The sequence below is a fragment of the Ambystoma mexicanum genome, chromosome 5p (assembly GCF_040938575.1).
Source record: "Ambystoma mexicanum isolate Mex_15411 chromosome 5p, UKY_AmexF1_1, whole genome shotgun sequence".
Classification (NCBI taxonomy): domain Eukaryota; kingdom Metazoa; phylum Chordata; class Amphibia; order Caudata; family Ambystomatidae; genus Ambystoma; species Ambystoma mexicanum.
In genome coordinates this window covers 652,779,018-652,802,908 of record NC_090930.1, presented here as the reverse complement: position 1 = coordinate 652,802,908, position 23,891 = coordinate 652,779,018, and the positions used below count along the sequence as shown (strand labels likewise).

General features: G+C 42.9%; 1 protein-coding gene across 1 annotated transcript in view; it reads left to right on the top strand.

The window, feature by feature from the left end:
* NOX1 (NADPH oxidase 1) overlaps positions 1-23,891 on the top strand; it is a 94,387-nt gene that overhangs the window by 36,762 nt on the left and 33,734 nt on the right. The window contains exons 5-7 of the mRNA XM_069613005.1: positions 5,442-5,584; positions 12,234-12,415; positions 12,924-13,089. Coding sequence (XP_069469106.1) covers positions 5,442-5,584; positions 12,234-12,415; positions 12,924-13,089 — 491 coding nt within the window. The remainder of the gene's footprint in view (positions 1-5,441; positions 5,585-12,233; positions 12,416-12,923; positions 13,090-23,891) is intronic.

Genomic DNA, 23,891 nt, shown 5'->3' with positions numbered 1-23,891 from the left:
ACAACATGCTTACCTGTATCTATTAATCCCATGCGCTCTGCAAGTATTTCCCAAAATGTTCACCTTGTTATCATGTATTTACTATTATAACTACGCGACATGCGTCATTACATCAAGACTTAATGACGTGTTGTTATGATGTCATGGCGTACCTCGTCGAACGACGTATCGCCATTTTGATTCATGAATCTTTTGCACAATATACAGTTAATGAGAACAGATCCAATAATGGTGCTATGACATCATAAACGGGTATGTATAATTGTAAGCAGTAACCCCGTTTCGGCCCATGCTATCAATTAGGCAGTACAATTTTCATCCCTGAATCCTGATGTATTCTGGAGTGTAGACCCTTAGTGAAATCCAAACAATAATGATAAGGCCCAAATTGTAGAAAACGCAGCTTTAATGCAAATGCAAAATAACAGCTGAGAGAGTCAGTCAGTCTCATGAGACCGAAAAGCTAAGAACTCGCCCCACCCACATCAGAGAGTAATATTTAAAGGTGAAAACCACAAAATTAGAATACAGTTGTATATTATCTCTGCATTAATGCCAGTAAAACAGAGTCCTTCTCATTTGGACGCCTGCTCCTGTTTCCCCCCCACGCCACACACTTTCTGGCCAGCCTCCCTGGATCCTCTCCCCTCACCCACTTGTGAGGCAAAGATCCTTGGGATCATCTTTGACTCTTCTCTCTCTTTCTCTCCATACATCATGGACCTTGCCAAGGAGTCTAATTTTCAACTCAACTCCACCTCCTCAGGGCCAGTCTACCTTTCCTCAGCTTACCCCAGAAGCTCAACCTCTCCAGAGACCTGGTTCTCTCTAGGCTAGACTACTGCAACAGTCTCTTCCTCAACCTGCCTCTTTCCTCTCTTCGCCCGCTTCAACTAATCCAGAATAGGACTGCAAGACTCATCCTTGTTCTTAAGCCCAAGGACTGCATCTGTCCAGCCCTAAAATCTCTCCACTGGCTCCCAGTGATCAAAAGGATCATATTCAAGACCCTTTGAATCATCCACAAGGCTGTCTGGGACATGTGACCTCTTTATATCCAGCTATCCTTCCCTAAATACCTCCCAGCCAGAGTCACTTTGGTCTTCTGGCCCCAACTCTCTGCAGGTGAAACGTTTCTCCAAGCAAAGAGTTGGATGTAGATCCCTTTCCTCAGCTGGCTCCTCCCTCTGGAATTGCCTCCCTCCCCCCTCAGACATGAGCCAGGTCCTCTCAAGACTTTTCTTTTCGCCTCTTCCTTCCCTCTCCCTTGCTAACTGTCCATCTGCTACTGCAACTGGGGCCTGGTCCCTTCAGAGTCATACAGGGGCCCAACCACCTCCTACCTGTCCCCCCAGCATCCTTTGCCAGCACTTGCCCTTTGGCTCCCTTCCCCAGACTAACCCAAATTGGTCCTCCATGCCCACCGCACTCATCCCCCCTCTCCCCTCTTTCCCTTGCACTTGTTCAACTCCACCCTTGGGGGTCCCCCACTCCTGCACTTCGCCCTCTACCCCATGCTCCTTGAATTTACCACTTTGGCATGCCCTTGCACAGTAGGACTGTCACAAGGCCAATATAACTGTTTGTGTTGTTCTACTTTTTTGATTCCCATGTCCCCTGCCCCCACATCCTGTCTTGGGCACCTGGAAACACCTGTGTATAGGTGCCATACAAATGTCCAATAAATGAATAAAATAAATAAATATATGTTCTTGACATTAGGTGTAACTACATTCTAACCATCCTATTGGCTCCTGCCTATACAAACCTTAATTCAGCAAAAATTGCCCTATTCTAATTGGTTAGTACAGGATGTAATACTTTGATGTGCATCCCATCGCAGATGACCTAATCATACACAGTTAGTAAGAAGAGCAACATCTACCATCATGGCTACAAACTAGATACAGTGCTATTCTCTCCCATCCGAGCAGGCGCCCTGGCATCGCCTGTTATTTCCAAGCAACAAACTAGATTTAATAAGCTCCCTACCCAGCACCCAAACATTCTGGCAACATCTACGTTTCCCAAGCCTGCTGCTCCTCCACGTTAAAGATTTTCCTTGCAACTATCACGTACCCATCTACATATGCCAAGGACACAAACCGTTATTTTTTGTATGCTCCAGTCTCTTGGGAAAGGTTTTCATGAGAGAGTACAACAGCTGCCTGGCCATCCTACCACATACTTGACTGCCTGAAGGCTCTCTAGGATGCTGCAGAAACACAATCTAATTCAAAATGGCAGACACAGTCAGATAAAATGGCAGAAACACCCAGGAGCCTAAATCTTAAAGCAATGGTAAATATATGTGCCGCTCGCTCATCCCGTCACGGTATTGGCAGTCCATGAACTATATACGGGGGCAGAAACTAAACCCAGTTCAGTACAAGGGCAAAACACTCATGTTACTATCAGTTGCAAAGCCTATATTTTTTTTTAAACCTTCAGGGCGTTGCACTCCGATATTAACAGTAGCGATGCTCAGATATTCTTATCCAAAAAATAAAGTCTTCAAATTGTGTATATTCTCTGGAGTCCTCAAAAATTAAAGTCTTCAAATTGTGTACATCCTCTTTAGGAATTCCTCAGGGTTATGTCCAAAATGAAGTCCAGTTGTGTACATCCTCTTTAAGTATTCCTCAAAATTAAGGGGGTAATTCATGGATTATTTGCACCGAAAAAAACAGGATTTGTGCACCATTCTGCCAGCAAATCCCTGTTTAACAAATGGCGCACAAATCCCGTTTTTTTCGCCGCAAATAATCCATGAATTACCCCCTAACTCTTCAAATTGTGTACATTCTCTTTAACTATTCTCTGCATGTGTTTGCCTACTGTTATTTCAGTGGATCATCAGGAGGTTATGAGGAGTTTATCCTTTATTTTCAAATCTTTTTGGAAGGGTGTTGTTCTTTTTGTAATATTAAATTTGTTTGTAAAGTGTCCCTGGATTAGAAATTGGGCCACGTTTGGATTCAGTTGTCCAAAAGAAGGCTGAGCGCTACGATCCACGTTCTGGTCTTGTTCTTTTTTGTGTCCTTTCTTTTAGTCTTGTTCTTTTTTCGTGTCCCTGATCGAGACTAAGAGAAACTGACATTAAAACATATAGAAGCCTGGTTTTGAGAAAGGCACAGAAGCCGAAACACGTGTCAACCGAGAAGGGCTGAAACATAAAATAAATCACAAAATGGAATAATGCTATAATATGTTTGGCACGTCCCTGAGAGTACAGACAACTAACTATATAATAACGGAGCAGGTTTTATGTTTTTAATCGGGGGCCGCGACTAACAAGATTTAAACTACAAAGATCAAGTCGCAAGGGCGCAGTCTAACACAAAAAAAACAGTAAGTGGTACTATACTTATAAATACCATTACAATCTTCTGAATAAATGTTCCTGATTTCACTTTTTTCTTAGAATACTAGTTAGCATGCAAATCTGATCAAAGTTTGCTTAAGCCATGGAAACAAAAAACTTATTATGAACCCTGAAAAGGCACCATGAGCCCAAGCATAGCTCTTAAAAAAAGTATCTCACTCATGTCCATGCTGAACTCTTAACAGCTCCTAAAATAGGTGTGTCCTAATCTGTCAGGTTAGAAATAGTTCCGGGTCCAGTCAGTATTCCTATTCTGGTACCTTGCCCCCTAGTTCCATCCACACCAAGATAAGCAAAAAAGGCACCATGGTCAGCTGAGAGCACCGTCTGTCACCCAGCGGGGGATGGGGTGTGTGCAGTCATAGGGCCACACTTTTTACTTTAATTCAGATGTAAATAAGCTTAGATTTCACTAAGTACAAGGACCTGGTCCTTTACTCGATCCCAGAATATGGGTTTTCCAAGAGAAAGGCAACCTTTGCCATCAATTTCCTCGTCCATGTTGGTTTTGGACTATATATAAAGGGTCTATTTTCCAGCTTTTCCAGTCTTTTATTTGGTAACTATTGCCCCAGGAGTCCTGCGCTACTACTGCTGTCCTGCTTGGGTGGCCATCAACACATTTCATCAATCGCAGCCAGGGGTCAAGTCCTAAAAAGAAAAGTGGAGGTACTCATTGACATGCCAATTGAATGTGGCATCACCAGAAATTAGCATATCAAATTTCCCTCTGAAAAAAATGAGGGGAATCCTGAAAAAAGTGGGGGGACTGCGTCCACCTGCGTGTACCCTCGACTTCAGCCCTGATCACAGGTCAGAACAACTTGCATGGCTTCACCTCATCCTTTTAAAGGGCTGGGTGAAAACATGTTTGATACATGAGGCTGGTCTAAACCATTTACCAATGGATGCGATAAATTACATGATGATGACATCTGCCACCCCAGAAACATGCATTTCAATACTTACCAATGCAGATAGATGGGCAATGCATTCATACAGAAAGGCCACCATGAGACATGTTCTGGGAAGTCTGTAAACCAGTGAAACCCTGAATTGCAATGCCACAGATCATGTGATCCTCTGCAGCCGACTGTAAAATCATTACCATTCTTAGCCACTCTCCAACCTGAACATGCATATTACACTGACTAGCCTCCCGGGTGTAGGCTGCCGCTGAGAGGCAAGCAGTGCACCCGTCATGCCTTTTCTTTTCCCTCTGAACATAAGAAAAGCACAACTTGAACAACAGGATTGATACAGACGGATACACTCATAGTGGTCCCACACAATAACAGGGGAGCTGGAGCTAAGGATCGCCTTGCTGAGCAACTTCACAGTGACAGGTGTGTCATAACAATCTCCTTGCAGCGCTTCATTGGAGCAGCACGGAGGGGGTTGGGGATATGCATCTCCTGGCTGAGCACAAGGATTGCGGCAGGAAGCATGCTGATAATCATCCGCTGGCAGAGTTCCAGATGTTACAGTAGGGTGGCATGATCGCCATCTTTAGGTAGGGTACTAAGCAGTAAGTAGAGATGCTTGATGATAGCAAACTTTGCCCTTTAATAGATAACCAGCATGGCTAGTTTTGGACGAGGCCATGCTCAGTTCGAAGGGCCTCCTAATGAGTTTGTCAGTAATTCAGTGGTATATCCGCCGAATTACTGCCAAAATCGATTACTGTTACTGCCACATGGTCCCATGGTCTTTAACAAGGGACTACAAGTGATGGAAGGGCAGTGTAAATCCCCATGTTTGGACTCCATAGGACTCAATGGGAATGTTGGCAGAATTACCGTCAGCAGTAATTCCACTGTTCTAATTCTGCTGACTTTTAGCATTAAAGTGGTTTAATGTCATACTCGAAATTTGATGGTGCAGTAAACATGAGGGCAATTCCTTTGCTGCCGAAAACGTGGCAGTAACAGAATTACCGCAACTTTTTGACCACATTGTCAAACTAGTAATGAGGCCTCAAGTCGCTTAACTCAAACATAAATATTCATTAAATGTCTCTTTCTTATTGTAATCACTCCCTCTGTATCTCTTTCAGCTGTGCATACCATTGCTCACTTGTTCAATGTTGAGCGATATTACGACAGCAGGCAAGACCCGGTTAGCACTTTGGCTGGCAAGCTCGCTGAAATTGGCGGCAGCGATAATTCTTGGCTGAACCCTGTTCGTTCAAAATCAGAGGTAAGTTGTTAACATGTAGAGGAAATGATTGTGGAATCAACTAACTTGTAAACTAAATACACAGTCATTTATTCCACAAGGGCATTATTGGTATGACAGAAAAAACAAGCCTCTTTCAAAAAAAGACTGTTTCTCTCATTCCTCCTACCCTCTGAGCAAGGTCTGGCACCTTGCTCAGAGGCTAAGAGGAAGGAGAGAAACAGAAATTTTCCTAAACCTAAAGAAGGCAAAGAAAAAGTGCCATGTATTATTGGACCGCTTACCTCTAAAGAAGATACAGGTCATTAGCTAATTCCCAAATAGCAAATGGAAGATACTTCGCCAATGCTGTATGGAGGCCGCATTCTCCTGCATCAAGAGCATTGTATCGGCTCCAGTTCCTGCCATAATACAAGCAGGGTCGGACTGGGGCACAAAATTGTCTCGTGCACCAATGAAAAGGTGGCCCATAGTTGCAAATGGCAGTACACTCCTTTTGTGACAGACTGTTTGAGTAATACCCAAGGGGGGAGGTTTTTGATTAAATTTGATGCAAATTGTGCATTTTAAAGAATATTTATTCATTAACACTGGTCAAAACTACTAACCGATGATGAAGTAACTTATCAAACTGACCCACTTTGAACAAAAAAATGGGAACACACTAACATTTTTTTTTTTTAATTCGGGCATTGCCCTATTGTCCTAGAAGCCATTCCGAGCCTGAATGCAAGCAATTGAGCTTAATGCAATGGCTGTGCCTTCTGGAACTGTGGACCTTTCAATTGGCAAACCATGATTAGTAGGCATGAACCCAGCGCTGGAAATGAAAACGTTTACTCTAGGAACCACCACCAGTGGAGAGCATATGTGGTGTGAGAAATGGGGGCAGGGGCGTGGCTCAGTGTAGAGTCATGGCATGTAAGTGATAGAGGGGGGCAAGCATACGTTTCGATACTATGTTCTACTGGCTGACCCCCAACCCAATCACTTTAGGTTGCCCCTTGCCAAGTGTGACACAAGGACAGGCTTTGGAGGAGCAAGTCCATCCAGAGGTATTTTGTGCTGGATATACAGTTAATCTCCAATGAACGAGGAATGATGATCTGGCAAGGCAAACTGTGCTGGATTTCCATTCGAAGGAGTTGAAGCTGTAATCCTTCAATGCTTAAACACACGGAAACTGAGAGATCAGCCTACAAACAGCACTGAACAGAAGCTGGGCGACAAAAAAGATGACTTGCAGTCCTACTAGGGCAAAAGAATGCTACAGCTTTCTTTATACCAACAGGATATCCAAGATCACTGAACATTTAAAGGCTTCCTCCCTTCGGCAAACTCCTCAACTTTGCGACCTGCCCTCTCTACAACCTACCCAGACCCTCCCTCACTTCTACCTATCGATAACATGCTGGTTGGCGCTCCGTGCACAACTGATCTCTTTTCAAGTTCCTTCTTGTAGTCTACAAAGCTATCAATGGTCTTGCACCTCAGTACCTGTCTGATTCTATACCAGTTTATACACCATCTTGTGCCTTCCAATCCTCCTCTGCACTCAACCTCATCGTCCCATGCCTCCCTGTGCCTCCTCCCACTTCACTTCAATTACTTGTTAAAGAGGGAGCTCCCTCGGCGCGCTCCCCCATCCTCCCTACCTGACCCCACCACTGCCTCCAATAATTAGTACGCCTCTTTAGTTTGAAGTACTTGCCCCTTTAGGTTGACGTTACTTTTGTAAATCACCTGCTTTCTCATATACATTTTGTTTTGTTTTCTCGCTGGTATATGTCCTAATATGTTCATACCATCATATACTTGTTCTCATCTTTATGCTATTGTATAGCACCCTTCGTGTGAATGCTTCCATCATCTGTAAATGTGTTATTGTAAGTTATTTCTGTTCAGAATTGACATCCCTGTTCTTTAAATAAATACAAATACAAAACATATAAATGTGACTTTAAAAATACCTCTACTGGCTAGGTTTTAACCAGAACTCCTTAAGCAGATCAATTCCGATGGCCAAAAGGGCTCTGGAGCAGGTACTCCGAAGGGTAGGGTATTATAAATAAACACTAACAAAACGTAACAAACCTATGCATGCAACACAGTTATTGGGGGAGCGGGGGGGGGGGGGTGGCACATTTAAGAAACAATCCTTCACATGAATCACTTAGTGGATGCCCTGTTTAATTTTAAAGGCGCACACAGTTTGCCTTGTACACAAAGCTATGTTCTATATTAGTTGTTTAGGTTGTAAGTAAGGTCAAGGCAACGCCCAGTAGCCTCAGGTTCTCCCAAGAAAACAAACCCAACTGGTCCAGACTCTTCCCATAAGCAAGGTCTCCCATCCATACTTTGTGCTATATTTGGATCTTATCATTTATGCCAAATCCATTCCAATGTATTTACCATGTAAAGGTCAGGTGCACATATCACGTTCTAATCGGGCCACTCTGCATGTGTACCGAAGTAAAATACCTTTTAATCTCTACATTCACAACTACTCTAAATGTATCAAGGCATACACAAAGCTCAGGACCTCAAGGCAGTTTCTTCTGAATACTGTTTCCACGCATATAGAAGTATAGATGGGTGGTGTCACATAGATGGTTGTGCATGGGTAAAGAAGGATGCAAAGGCAGAGTGTCAGTTTTCCTCTATCTTTAATTAAGAGTTTTATGACAAGGTTGGGCCACTTAAAATAAAACTGGATCTCCCCAAATAAAATAGATGCCAGGAAGGTCTTCTCCTTAATAATTTTGAATTTCTTTCACCCCAGAAACCTCCCCTTGCCAAATGCCTCTTCCACGGGATGCGGATAACTAGGCCCCTACGCCCCTGCAGCAAAAGGTCTCTGTTCAAACAGTTTGAGGGGTTACCACATTACTCCCCGAGGTTGCAGACTCTAGGGAAACCCTAACCCTTATTCTTCTTGCTCTAATCTAGATCCAACCTTTCCAGGCTTACTGTACCCCATGGCCTACTCAATCAAATATTATTGTTAGCAGTCTTTTTAATGAATGTAGCTGGCAGGGAGAGATAAATAGGGATGTCTGGGGTCTGGCTGGACTTTCTTATGGTGTCACATTTCCTGCCCCTCTAAAATCACAGTTAACTCCCTAACCCCTTCACATCCCCTCTCCCACCATCTCGTCCTGCTTACGGACAAACAGGCCTACAAAAACCTCCATGTTCTTACTATCTAAGTTTTGGCTCTTGCTCTCCATTGGATCTCTTTCTTTCCCATTGGATGTCCCTGTCTCAGCTATTCCCTCTCCTGCTGATGTTGTTCCCTGAACTCCTCCAAAAGTCCTTTAATATTGGTGGCACCTCCTACTCATGCTTCTTCTCTCTCCTGTTTACTATCTGTCCCTCCTCATTCTGTTACCTACTTCATGTCAATATCTAGTGTTTATATCTCCTCATTCTTCTTTGGTTCTACTCTCTCCACTGGCCCTGGACTTTTACCACTCCCTACCCCTCATGGCCTTATGTTAGTTCCTCATCTTGACACCACCCACTTCCTTCTCTCTCTCTGTCTTTAATATTATGTTGTCCTACTTTATTATCACCATTGCATGTCTCCTCTCATCCTTTGACATAACATCCTTCTCTGTCACCCTAATTCCCATCACCTCCTTCTGTCCACTGCACCCCTCTGATAGTATTACTTCTTCTTTCAACTACTTAACACTCACCACCTTCTTCTGTTCGCACTTTCCCTCTGATGTTACCACTTCCTCATTGACCCTCTTAGCTTCTCTTTCTTTTCTTGCTCTCTAAAGCTGCCACTCCTCCACTCTCCTCCATCCCTGTGCTTCTTCTGCCACTCTCCAATCCCAAGCCTTCTTCAAACATGAGCCTCCTGCTTATATAATCCACATTGTCTGACCAGAGCTGGATGTTTTATAGTGTGCTCTTTACCCGTGGCGGCTGGTGAGTTCTTTATTGGAGGGGCATAAACATTCCCCACAGAAATGCCACAGCGCCCAAGCATAGTGAGGAAGCACATACCAACCAAGTGTGGCTCTGGGGGGTTCCCCCCCAAGAAATTCTTTTTGATATTGGGTTAAAATGTTGCCTTATACAGCCCACTTTCTGTAAAAAACTGTAAAAAGCCGAACAGTTTGCAATTGGCTCTGTTGGGTAACTCCAATCCAAGAATGCAATAGCTAAAAGTCACCAACAGTGCACAGGAGCATTTCCCAATGCAATTTCATGATGCCTTTGACCACAAAATATGCCAGTATAAAACATTTTTCACACCGGCTGTGCCCATACATTTGCATGCCTGCAGCACCATTTCATGCCAGAATTCCTATATAAGAACATACTCATGTTTGCTTTGCACATCATTGCAGTAATGATACTAAAAGAAAACATTTCCAGAGGGCCACTGCCAATATATGGCAGTATACCCACAAAAAGAAGATACTCCTGTTTGTTGTTGTTGACACAATAAGAAAACATGACCTAACTGGGTGCACAATGTAAATCAGTCTAGACAGGTCATAACACTTAACACTCACCATACTTGATTTATCATAAATTACCAGAATAGAAAAACATGCCACAGTAAGAAAGGGCTAGACTGGATGCCCCGAAATGCTAGTCTAGCCAAGTAACAGATATGCCACAGTACGAAAAGGTAGATTGTCTGCCCCAAACTGCCAGTCTAGCCAAGCAATAATACATATCATGCTTAGTTTATCATTGCTATACAATAAAACATGTCATGCCACAGTCTGAAAGGGATAGACTTGCATCCCCAAAATGCCAGTTCCGCCAAGTAATAACACTTAACATGCTTGCTTTATCATAGCTATACAGTAAAACATGTCATGCCACAATAAGCAATGGCTAGACTGGCTGCCCCAAAGTGTCAGTCTAGCCAAGGAATAACACATCATCCATTTTTTTATCAACCGTTGGTTGATGAAACAAAGTATGATGATTTTTTTTACAGCCATCTATGATAGATGTCCAGTAAAAAATGTGTTGTTGCATGCCACCACGCCTGTAGAAGCATAATGCCCCAGGCCTTGCATGGCTCATTGCAAACGCTCAACTGGGGAACATAACTGTCAATGGGAAACCGCGTTTCCTTTTTTGACAGTTCAATTTCCCTCAGCTGCAACAAGCAACAGGAGCGCTCCTGGGCTGGCATGGTTCCTCAATAATGGACGAGGGTTTTCTGGTGGGTCTGCATTATGGGCGTACCACCTCTAGTCTTTACTCCCCCTATGTGGGTCTCCTGGTGAGGGTCTGCACCTGTGGTTTGTAACTAGATGGGGGTTCTGATTCTGTACCTCCTGTGTGCATGTGCCTTCATTTTGGTGCATAAGGGGTGGGGGCCATGTTTATGTGTGGCCTAGCCACCACTTTACATCTTACTTATTTTCCCCTGACCGTCCTGGATGCTGCCTCTGCTTTAATATGCTCTTCAGTTTTCCCAGCTTGTGTTTTACTTGCTAGGAATGCACTGGGTAAGCTTGGAGTAGACTTTGTTTAACTGGGCAGTAGAAGCTGGGTGCACTGCTATCATTCCTTTTGGTACACCCAGCCTCTCCTTTAGTTTCTCAATCACAGGCTCCAATCCCCCCTTGCAGACTGCCTTTCTTAGGGGCTCTGAACCTGTGATTCAGAAATAAAAAGGGAGCTAGGGTTCACCAAAATGAATGGTAGCAGTACACCCTGCCTCTCTGTTTCCTTCTTTGTAAGAGGTGCTAATACCCTCAGGCAGCCCTTGAACTCCACAAAGCTTCCTGCTTAAAGGGCTGCCTGCAGGCTCGGTGCCTCTGATTAGGAAACAAAAGAAGAGGTAGGGAACGGTGGTCATACTTTTTGGCACCCCACTACCCCTCGATTTTACTAATCAGAAGCACTGACCCCACAGGTAGACTTTTAACCTTGCGGCTCTTTGAAAGAAAGGGTTGCCTGTGTGGTCGGCGCTTCTACTGCTAGACAGAGGAACCACAGCAGAGACCCAGTTTGGCAGCAATTTTTGGAGACTGCCATGGCTCCTCCCTGGCTAGCCGCGGCCCACTTAAAGCCCTGCTCCTACCCCACGTTTGCCTCCAACCTCCACAAAACTGAAACAATACCTCTATTCGGCCGCCATTCCTGACCTTTCTTGCCCCTGCAGGAAAACGCAATACCTGGCCTTATGGCACTCTCCCACTACTTAAGGCAAACTAGTACATGGGGTCATATTACTGTAAGTTTGTAGAAGCACAAATGCAATATGCATGTGCACAATTGCCTTAGTGATCAGGACGGTAGCATCAGCAACCACAGCTCTCTCTTCTGCTTCACCCATTCTCTCACAGCATGGCTGGCCAACAGATAGAGGGTGGCAGTTTCACAGAGGCACAGCTCCAGCATTGTGAAATGCAGAGCGTGGCATTGTCCTGTGGCAGTGCGAGAGCGAGGCTTGTGTGTCTACTTTCATGCAGGCAGGTTGCTGGGCCTTCCCTGCGTGGCTTGCGTCCAGGAGAGCTGGGGGGATGCACAGAAAAAATGGCGTAGTCCACTGCCTTGTTGTGATTAAGCTGTCCGTCCCAACGTGTGTGTGTGTGCGCTCAAACACTTACGGCTATGCTGTGTTTTTAATTCACATGTAATGCTCAAATGTCCTGATGCATGCGTGTTCTTTGTTTAACATCAGACACCCACGTATGTTGTTTTCACGACCATCGCTGGCGTCACTGGAGTAGTCATAACCTTGGCCCTGATCCTCATGATCACGTCATCCACAGAGTTTATCCGCCGCAGTTACTTTGAGGTCTTCTGGTACACGCACCACCTCTTCATCATCTTCTTTGCCGGCCTTCTAATACACGGAGCTGGGTAAGGAGGATAAGCTGTGTAGTACCCGTGTGAGTTGACCATGCAGAATCTAGGTTATGCGCTAACCCACAGGAATAGGGAATGCGGCATGAAATGAAATGATACCCAGCGGTATCATGAAGGTACAGGCCTCCTGCCTGAATTTAGAGTAGTTGAGTGAGGAAAGATGGGTGCACAGTTCCATTGTCATCCTCATTGACATCTGAACACACAGCACATATGTCATTTCTGAAATGAAGCTGGAACACAATGAGTATGGTCCATATGATGCAATGGGAAAGTGAATGGATCCTAAAGCAGAGGTGGCTCGCCACACAACTATCAGAGGGGGAAGAGTTTTACAGAAATTAGACACGTGACACCGAATGTGAACGTCTCATTGTCGGAGAAGAAGCTTGATTACTGAGTTTGTTTTGTGGGTTCCATAAGAGGCTAGAGGGAGAATCGAAATGGAATTCGTACACCCTATCAGTGCCAAATGACCATATATGTTTCTTCTTGATTTCAGGCGCATTGTACGCGGGCAGACCTCAGAAAGCATGGAACATGACCCCTATGATAAGTGCAAAGACCAGTATATGAAATGGGTTCAAGGCAGGAGTGGTGATGACGGTGATGACGATGATGATAATGATGTGTGCAAAAATCCCAAGTTTGCAGGCAATGAACCTATGGTAAGATACCCTCCATTCACTTATTCCCTGAGCATTCTGCAGGAATTAGGTGGTAAGCTAGCGTTGAGATAAAGATCACTTCTCATGGCCTAATTGCTACATCTCATAGTCAGAATCTCACGATATGACCTCTGCATTTGCCAGTGTTTGATTGAGCTCCTAAACTCTCACATCTGTGTGATCCAAGTTACATTATCAGCAGGCCTCTGCTTGGGTGCTGGACCTACTCTCTCACTTTGATTTTAAACGCACTATGTTTTTTAGTTAGGTGCACAAATCTCGACTGCAACTCCCAACGTCTATTATTTCAAATGTGCCTGAATGAACACATGCAGCTTCTGGCACTATCGCGACAACTCGCGCACTGCCGCTTAATTTTTCATCTTTCAATTTACTCTGTTTAATTATGATCACTCCTTTAGTCACTTCACAGGTTTCATGCAATATCTAAAGCACACCCATATTAACTTCATTTTTAGGTATTCCCTCTTCTTCAGTTTATTCTCAAAATACAATTAATTTCCAAATACACTTTAAAACCTCAAAGTGCAGAAGCTAGAATGTCTCTTAAACACACGTGATTTCCGTCTAGTGCCCAGCTGCCTCCAGGTAAGGTGCGCTATACAAATGTCAAAATACATTAATTAATAAATATATAATCACTATTGCTTGCTCAACATTCGAGCAGCATTCAGCTCCTAAAGTAATTTCAGACATTCGATTAGGATTGTTTTTCCAGAAGAAGTTGGATTTTTGAGTTGCCTGATCATCAGTTTTCTTCTTGTTAAAATGGAAAAAAATACTTTCAAAGGAAAATTGATAGATCCCAGCTTTCATTCTTTCTGTCTGATATTTACTCCACAGTGTATCTAAAAAGCATATCAGTACAAGGAATACCAACCAATAAACATGTATAATCTCCAGAAGTTTTTGGGTGAAGTTATATCAAAGCTGTATCTTCCCCCTTATAAGGGGCCCTTGTGATATTATCAGGCAAAGCAGAATGTTATCTTGGAATTCATTTTAAAACCAGTTAATGTATTGGATGCCTTCACACTGATGGTAGTTCCCCATGCAGCCACGCCACCAATACAATGTGTGAGGTGGGTGTGCAGAAGATAGAATATTTGGTTCCTGGCAGGTCTGACTTAGCCCTTCACCCTTGTGAAGTAAATAGAATGAATATCATTGAGACAGGTAACAATGACATAAAAAGCAGCATTGCGATCACTCCTGAGACTCAAAAGATTCATCAACCACATCATGCCCACACTATGGAGACTGCATTGGCTCCCATTCATAAAGAGGACCCACTTCAAAACGTTGTGCATCACTCACCATGCATGGCAGGGCAAGGCATGGAATCAATCACAAGGACATTATTTTACACCATACCATCGGGAACACTCCTATTCAGCAACAACAAACCAGTAAGCGTAACAATCTACGACTAGAAATTCCATGGACATCACTCGTTCTGCCTCCTAGCAACCAAACTTTGGAACTCTGTACGCAAACAGCTGTGTACGGTAGAAGACCGCCCGAGCTTCAGAAAACAGCAAAAAATCTGGCTAGTCGCCTAACTTCAGGACAAGACTAACATTACAATCTCCACCAACTAGACGCCCTGGAAGACACTCCTTAAATTATAGAAAATTCTTGAAAACCACATGCAAACCCTGGCAAAGATCTCCAGTAAAACGACTCAACTGGGTCAGTTCTCTCACAACCAAAATGGAACTAAACAAGAATCACCACAAAGAGCTAACTGTCCCCACCACTCAAGGCAACCAAGGATTTTCTCTTCCTTATTTCCAATATTTCTCGTTAGTCTACTCTGCTCTTCTTTCGGACTCTCAACATGTTTCACCACCATTCGCTACACACACAAATCCCCCACAGACGGACACCACAGGCCTAGCCGCTACTACAAACTTTAATCAAGCTTTTACTAACCTCCTCTTTCTAAACCTATTTTGCCAAACCCCAACATAAGTGAGTAACCTTACACAAGGCACCTTAGTCTGCAGATGTTGGGCTCCCCACTTCCATTAACATACCCAAGTGCATTCAACAAACCCAAAGAATTTACACTGGCACAGAGGACTGAGGAACTTGGGACCTGCACTGTTCAACACCACAAGTCTTGCACCTGTCTCCTCCACTATCGCACTACCAACCCTCCGCTATTTTCTTACAGAGACACACGCAGCAAAGTTAACAGAAAAATCATAGAGGGTTGCTAAAAACCACTTTACATTACGTTACATTACATTATTAAATAGAATCGAGGCAGTTCTGTTTGCACTTTGCAGTACATAAACTACTGTTGTTATTTGGTATAATGAAAGTAATAAGACTGGTGTGTGTGTGTGGGTGTGTATTCATATATATTTATATATAAGAATATGTTTGCATAGCCTAGGTATATTGCCGTGATCCCATTAAAAGCATGCTGTATTAAGGTATTGTTGTGTTTGGATTGTACATGCCTCTAGAACATCACTAAGCAAACCAATACTTTACACTACAAAACAATTGGCATGAAGCAAAACAAGTTTTCAATAGCACTTGATATCTTCCAGCTATAAAATGAAACCGTGTTTTAAGTGTTATTTCAAAAACTACAGTCAACAAATACATCTGATTGGCTGAACTCCCAGGACTTAATTTATCAAACTGAGCGATTGCTTCCTTCTTCAATACAAACGTTTCAATAAACATAGAGGTTTGGCCAAACATTGCTGCCAAGAACCCACATGCTTGAGGATATCTTAAACAAATATGGGTGTACAATGCATGTTTTAACATGATGCAGATGTTTGCAAGTCATATCATGGGGAACTCTATGTTTGGGAAGGCTGTACACGTTTCTGTGTACTTCAATGGGCTGAACGACAAGACTTCAGAAGGGTCGCTTTATTGAGCTGGCTTAAATTGACTGGTCTCAAATAAACAGCACAAAATCGTATACGAGTGGGGAAATATGTTCTTAGTAAATATATAGCTTCAAAGTTCGTCTGAGGTCCTCACCAATGAAAAATCATGTCCAAAGATGGAAACGCTGCACTGTTGGGGACCAATAAATCTAAAATCTCAATCAAAAAAGAAATTGGATCCTTCAATTAAAAAATAGAAGTCAAGGCAATCCAAAGGAGTCAAGGCAAAGCTATGCCATCAGCAGCTGTAGGCTGGATCTCTGTTGGGTACTTCACTCTGAGTAGGTCTCAAACCTTGATTTGTCTTCCCTCCTTCTTTATTCTCCAACACTGTGTGTTTATTGTTAAATGTAAGACCTCTTCCCTCTCCACATGAATTGCTGTTATGCAAGGAGGCAGGTTGCACTTCATGTCTGCTTATTAATGTTCATCCTTTCGTCCTCTATTGGAGACTTGGGGGAAGGTCTTAATGTCGTTCCTTTGAAGAATAGTTAACTTGTTCTAGGTTTTTCTGTGCGTCCACATCACCAGTACTGCCAGCCATGAATAAAAATGATGACACATACTCCTTATGTCAAATTTGAGTCCTGGTAGATTCAGCTCCTGATGTCAAGGACACTGGGAGGAAAAAAATGTTTCAAGCACACAATAGGGATGCGCTCAAACTACTACTTCGGAAACTCTTGAGGGAGGTAGCAGTGCATTCCACAGACCAAAGCTCAGACTTCAGTGGAAGAGTGCAGGGTTATGAATAGTTATCCGAAATCCATCACACTAATTTACAAAACAATTCAGAAACCAATCAAATAACTCAATGTATTCATTGATTCAATGTATATCATGAAGGTGGCCGATTCAGATATCAGCATTTCTACTAACCTGCCATCCTTTCAGGGCGATAAAATGAAGTTAAGAAACTCCCCAACCTTCTTGCAATGTTCCCTCAAAATGGATTTGCTTGAAAAAACACTTTGGAGGTCATTACGACCGTGGCGGTTAGGGGTTAACGGCACCAGTAAAGGTGCAGGAGCCGTCAACCCCTTACCGCCTCATTACGAGTTCTGCTCGCAGGACCCGCTAAGGACACCTGGTTTTAGCATGCTCCCCATTCCCATTGAGCCCTATGTGGGCTCGAATGGGAATGGGGATGTACCGGGTCTGGGTTCCTTGAATGAGGATTTATCGGGCCCTCCAAGGTCGGAATGGCCCGGTAATTCCTCATTCAAGGAACCCGGACCCGGTACCCGGTAAGGGGGTAGCCATGCCGCTAATATCCTCCTACCTCATAATGACCCCCTTTGTGTCCGATGATTTTCCAAAATGTTCCAGACATCCCTTTCCAAGTTTACTTTTGATCAAATGTATGATATAAACGAACGATACGGCTCGGAGACTTGAAATAATCTTTTTTTACCTTGCTTTAATGCAAATATTTTTGGGAGAAAACTAACAACCCTCCTTGCATATCGATTTTAGAAATAAAATTAGTATTCTGATTTTCATTTTTCAAATACTACTCCAGAATATTGTCACAAATGTACCATTTTGCTCCATTTTGAATGAATACCTTCAGGGGGAAACCCCCCACTCCACTTTCACCATTTGTTTTTCTAACATGCTGTTTTTAAACTATGACTGGACTAGCATTTACTTACAAAACAACATTGCTCATTTCTGTTGCTCCTACCTTGCCCTCCGGGTCAACTGTTCCTCTGAAACAGAATTGACTTGTTGGGTTAGTTGTCTAGTGGTAATTTGCAGAACCAGGGTCCCGGAGCTGTAGGCTTTGATCAAATAAATTGTGTCTCTTAGGCAAAGCACTTTATTGCTGTGCCTCGACTTGTAAATGTGTGTAATGTAAACATCTAGAAATAATCTCAGCAGCATATTCTCTGGTAATATTCCAAGTCCATGTTCCCCCCTCCATCTTTTCCTAGTCTCACCCGTCCTCCTCATCAACTCACATCAAAACTTGACACAGCACCAACACACTGCAGTAAACCCGCTCTGTTCACTGTTCTGGTCTTCCTTCGGACTGGTCCCATACACTATGAATTATTTGACTGGAAAAGAGATGACTTCATTTATAGGAAATTATATATAATATATAATGTAAACCCACGTGATCAAGCGGTCTGTGCACCGCGAAACGCGTCGTTTTTGTTTTCCTTCCTGATGTACTCACACCAATAAAGAAAACGTGTTGCCAGGAGTGCTGAGGAGTTTCTTTCCACTTTCTTTTGCTGCAAGGATACTGGTTCTTGATTGCAGCTGCTCTCTGGAGTGCACTCCACTTGCTGTCTTTTTCCAAAAGGCATTCTTCTCATATATATATATATATATATATATATATATATATATATATATATATAATAATTATTATATATATATTTTTTTTGTATTAGAATGGAGAAACAAGAGAGGACTTTGGAACAGTCATAATTTCCACAAACAAATATCACACACGTGGGATTCTGTGGGGAAAACGATTGAGCTTGCTACACAGTTTCACGTTTTCTTACCGCTGCCATTTTACACATGGGCATTTTTACCAGGGCATTTTTCACCGGTGCCGTTTTTCTTTTTTTTTTTAAATGGTGGGGACTTCCACCCACCCCCATCTAACCCACCTGACACCTCACCCTGCCACCCACCACCGCCCAATCCTCAACCCCATATATGTATTGTTTAAAAAAAAACAATCAGCAAAACGGTCACTGTGAAAATACTACTGTGTAAACACCCATGTGTAAACTAGCCGCAGTGAAAATGGGATTCTGGGGGAACAGGGCTATTTGAGTTGCATAGACATAAGATCATGCACATGGGATTCTGGAGGATCAGGGCTACTTGAGTTGCATAGACATATGTAGTGGTTGATTACACAGTCACACTCAACTCAGGGAGTTCCTTTCCCCCCAATCAAGGTGGCGCACAACAAATCACTATGATTTTGATTCAGGACCAATTTGGTAAGGCCTCCAACCCGTCTCGCACCCAAGCCCAACAAATACCTGGTACCTCAATGGACTAGGAACCATGCAGTGTGTGTAGTAAGAATATAGATGTATTACTTTATTTAACCAAATTTGACAAACAGACTAACATCAGCCACCAATGTGATGGCAACAGAAGAACAAAGTTGACTTCCCTAATGGCACCAACACTATGTCAAACTCTGCTTGCCTCACATGTCCCATACATTTTTCATTTTCTATCCTCATGTCAGTCAGCTCCTGAGAACATAACTCACTTTTCTTCATATCCGCCCTTAACTGGCGCAATTCCTGAAACGGCACTTTTCCCCTGACACAATTTGCAATTCTCTTCCCTGAGCTGATCTCTCTGTTGTTTCAGAGTGTTCAGATCTTGGCGCATCTGATCAAATTCGCCCTGAGAATTGACATCCCTATGACTAGCTGGCTATTTTCAGCTTTCAGTTGTTTAATCTGAGTTTGAAATGTGAAAATGTCCTCTAAACAGGCTCTATTGTGCACAACCTGCTAACTTCATTTTTTTTTACTCACGCTCATGTTTTCAACACCTTCTTGATACTCCCCTTTCAGCACAGAAAACTGAGCCTCTTGCTCTAAATTCACTTGCTGTTGTGTCACTAACTCCTCTTTTAGCTGCTGAATAATGTTTTCTAATTTTAACTCTGAATTTCTACTCTTTTGCGCTTTTTTCCCTAATTGTTTCAACTCTCTATGTGCTTGATCAAAAAGCTCATACTGGTTTTGCAGAGGCTACACTATCCTGGTATCTTTCTTACATGATCATCATATGTAAGTACATATATGCTGTGAGCTGATCCATTTTAATTGGCTCATCTCTGCTGGTCTTTGTCATATAAAAGTCTGCCAGGGTCTGATATAACAGCCCATTATCCTGCCACATATCAACATTTGCCGAGGTAAATTCCTGCATCATTCCAGCCTGCCACATTTCAAGCTCTTGTTCTACCCATTAACCTTTAATAAACAATTTGGATAGAAGGTGCTTCTTGGCCATATTGATTTCTACGGGGTTAATTCTGAAATATGTTCTGCACCTAATAGGCTCTTATGCAAGAGCAAAATCTCAACCCTGTTCCTGCTTAGGTTGTACTCACAATGGCAACTCAAATCAACACTGTTTTATCTACACACCGCCCTGAAACCAAGTGTACAGGTATGAATGGCGCCTTCGCAATGCAACACAACTTTCCATCCACTGCAATTCAATGCAATGACACCCAGATGAATAGTCTGCTGATACTGCACTGTCATGAGTGAAAACTCTTCATTATATCCCGGATGAGGTCCCAGTTTGGTTGCAGTTTATTACACGGCCACACTCAACTCAGGGAGTTCCTTTTCCCCAATCAAGATGGCACACAACAAATCACTATGATTTTGATGCAGGTTCAATTTTGTAAGGCCTCCAACCCGTTTCATACCCAACCCCAACAAATACCCAGTGGCACAATGGACTAGGAACCAGGCCTGTGTGTAGTAAGAATATAGATGTATTAATTTATTTAACCAATTTGGACAAATAGACTAACATCAGCCACCAATGCGGGGGCAACACAGGAACAAAGTTGGCTTCCGTAATGGCACCAACACAGAGATAATACTGAGATATTCAGTCACAATTTCCCACAGCTTTCTTTACAAATCACCCACCAATACAGAAAAAGAACAATTCAAGACACACAGTGCTTGCTGATTTGGTTATAATACTTTTTCTCCCAGCAACCCCCCACCCTCCAACATCAATTAGACTTGACCCCTCTGAATTGAAGGCCAGAGGCAGAGACTAGGAACACAATGGGAAAATTGTTTTGAGTTCTGATAGAAATGCACTCTTTGGAAAAGGGATTCAAGGGGAAAAATATGTTTTTGTTTATTACCACAGATGTAATATGAGGGAAAGAAAAACTATGGGATATTCGTTTTGCCACACGTAAAAAGAACAGACAGGGCTTGTGGTTTGGGTCAGAGCACAATGGGAGCAAAGGGGCAATTTAATTTTCTCCACCACACATGCAAAGGAAATACAAGGCTTCACACGTCTGATCTACAATGCAGGGGATCAATGGGAATTTCGTTTTGCACCCTGCACACTCACTTGAAAACAGGGTTTTGTGGAGTCATTCTTTTGGATTCAGGACCCCCACACCTCTGTACCAAAGTCAGGGGTTTTCTTGCCAATAGTCAATCAAATCTTTATGTCTATACCGGCTCCAAAGACACTGCAAGGAGCTTGTTAGTTTTGACTGCTAACAAAACACATCCCGTGATTTCTATAGGGGAATTAATTGATTTACTTTAATTAAATATGCTAAGGATCTTACACAGACAAACAGGGTATTTTGCTATGGGGAAATGACTAGGACAATGCTTGAGAAAAAAGCAGGGCCCACACAATCTGTGGCTTTGGGATAGTTTTACTTACAGGAGAGGCCTTGTAATGGGCATTAGGGAGCAGTAGGGACCTCTGGGACAGCAAGGGTGTCAGTCAACGATAGTCCCCTCTAGCTCCTCCAAGGGGTCCCAGTCAGCATCTATGTCTCCTGGTACCTGTGTCCAATGCAAGATTTGTGGCCTATCTGCTTGGCTGTTTCTCGCAAGAGTCCAGCAGCAGGTTACCTGCCGGGATAAAATGGAAAAGCCCAGTTCTCATGCAAACTGGTTTACTTATAGGGCAAATGATATCACAAACTTGTCATGATTCCTGCAGAAGGGATTGGTTGGTTTTCTCTACCCACCACCCACCTGTGTGCCAACAGGACAAGCAGATGAGGGGTGTGAGTTACAACAGCTGTGTGAGGAGAAACCGTTGTCATCCCAAACTGACATGTGGGTTTGGCATGTTCAAACTCTGAAAATCTATCAACATGGCAAGTACCCTAATTTTTCAAATCTTTATATGTATGGATATATTTTTAAGAACTACATTTCAGGCCAATCAGATGCATGCCCTTCCTATGCAGAGATATGGGGTTTCTACATTTACTCAGGAGTGGTATCAGTGAAAAATATGCCACTTCATAGTTCCCATGTTAATTTTGTCCTTCACCCTCACACCAACTTTCAAATCTCTTGGAATCCAGGGAAGATCCAAATCAAATTTTCCTTAATAATTTCTGTTGTTTATCACACACAAATCGTTTTGACATGGTTCAAAGGGGTTTACTGTCACCTTTAATACAAGTCTAGAATGAGCATTGTGGCATATACGCTACCCTTTTTATGCAATAAAATGTATTTTTTTATTAACTAAAGTCCAGCTCACATGACTCTCTCACTCTGGCCCTCACATTTGTTCTCTTAAGTTGCATTTCCCCTTAAGCATGTGCTGGCTCATGTTTATCTTAGCCTATCCCTTCTTGGCCTTGCAATGGCACTAGCTGCTGCTTTAAAGCACAATGTATGGGAGTTGTGACCTCAAGGTCACTTCTGCTGAAAAGACAGGCAGGGCTTCATCTATTTCCACTGTAGTTTCCATCAAAGGCAGTGCATTTCTTTACATTTTTAAGCAATGGACTTGATTGATTGTTGACAATGAGACCTCCCTCTCCATAACCAGCAGAGGAAAGGTCTTTGAGGTTAAAGTTTAATTTCAGAAGAAATGGCCGGCTGCACGTAGAATTCTGCAAGAAATGGCTTTTAACTAACACACAACGCATTTTACATGATATTTTATAAGGCGCCTAGGCCTTATATCCATGTGTAATGTACTTATTTAATCTCACAGTTACAAAAGACATGAGTATCACTTCTGGATTTTCCATACATATAGGGCAGTTATATGACAAAGCCAGGTTCACCTTAAACCCAAGTAGGCACTTCTCTCTGCGTACTGTCATTTAGGATGAGGAAAAGGGGAGTTTTTTTATTTGTTATAAATTCAAGTAGCTTGGTTTCACTGGAGATTTTGGGATCACAATCGGGTATTACATTGAAGATAATGTACTCAGTGCTATCTGTCTCTTTAAGTAAAAAGTGTAGCTTTCCATGGATTTAGTAAAATTGCATTGTCAGCCACATGTCTTTCTTTTCCTTGCTGAAATGCATTGCACATATCTTTGCACTTTTGGAATTTAAGCCCGCTATCTTTCCTTTGAGATTTAGGCCTGTTTTTGGCTCATTAGGCCTCATGTCTTACATCACCATTGCAGTGCTGGCTTTAGACTTCAATAGGATTTCACAATCACTCTGGCCTCTTTATTTCTGGGATTGAGGGGCTATATTGTACCCCACACATAAGATCACACACTTAGGGAGGCATGGCTATTTGAGTTGGAAAGACGAAATATCATGCACATGGAATTCTCGGGGAACAAGTCTATTTGATTGGGCTTGACATAAGCTCATGCACAAGGGATTCTGGGGGAACAAGACTATTTGAGTTGGCTTGACATAAGATCATGCACAAGTGATTCTGGGGGAACATGGCTATTTGAGTTGGCTAGACATAAGCTCCCGCAAATAGAATTCTGGGGAAACAGAGCTGTTTGAGTTGGTCAGACATAAGATCACGCACAAGGGATTCTGGGGGAACAGGGCTATTTGAGTTGGCTAGACATAAGATCACGCACACAGGATTCTGGGGAACAGGGTTATTTGAGTTGGCTAGACTTAAGATCACGCACAAGGGATTCTGGGGAACAGGGCTATTTCAGTTGGATAGACATAAATACCACGCATTGGACTAAAGGGTCTGTAAGGTGTCTTGCAGTCCATGGAGTGCAACAATCATTCATGCATGCCAATGAAGTGGCATAGGCAAACAAAGAGCAGCTGGGCAGAGTGGCAACATGATGCGTATCCTGCACAGGTTAATGCTCTGCCCCTGGCGTGTTTCTTCCACATTTTT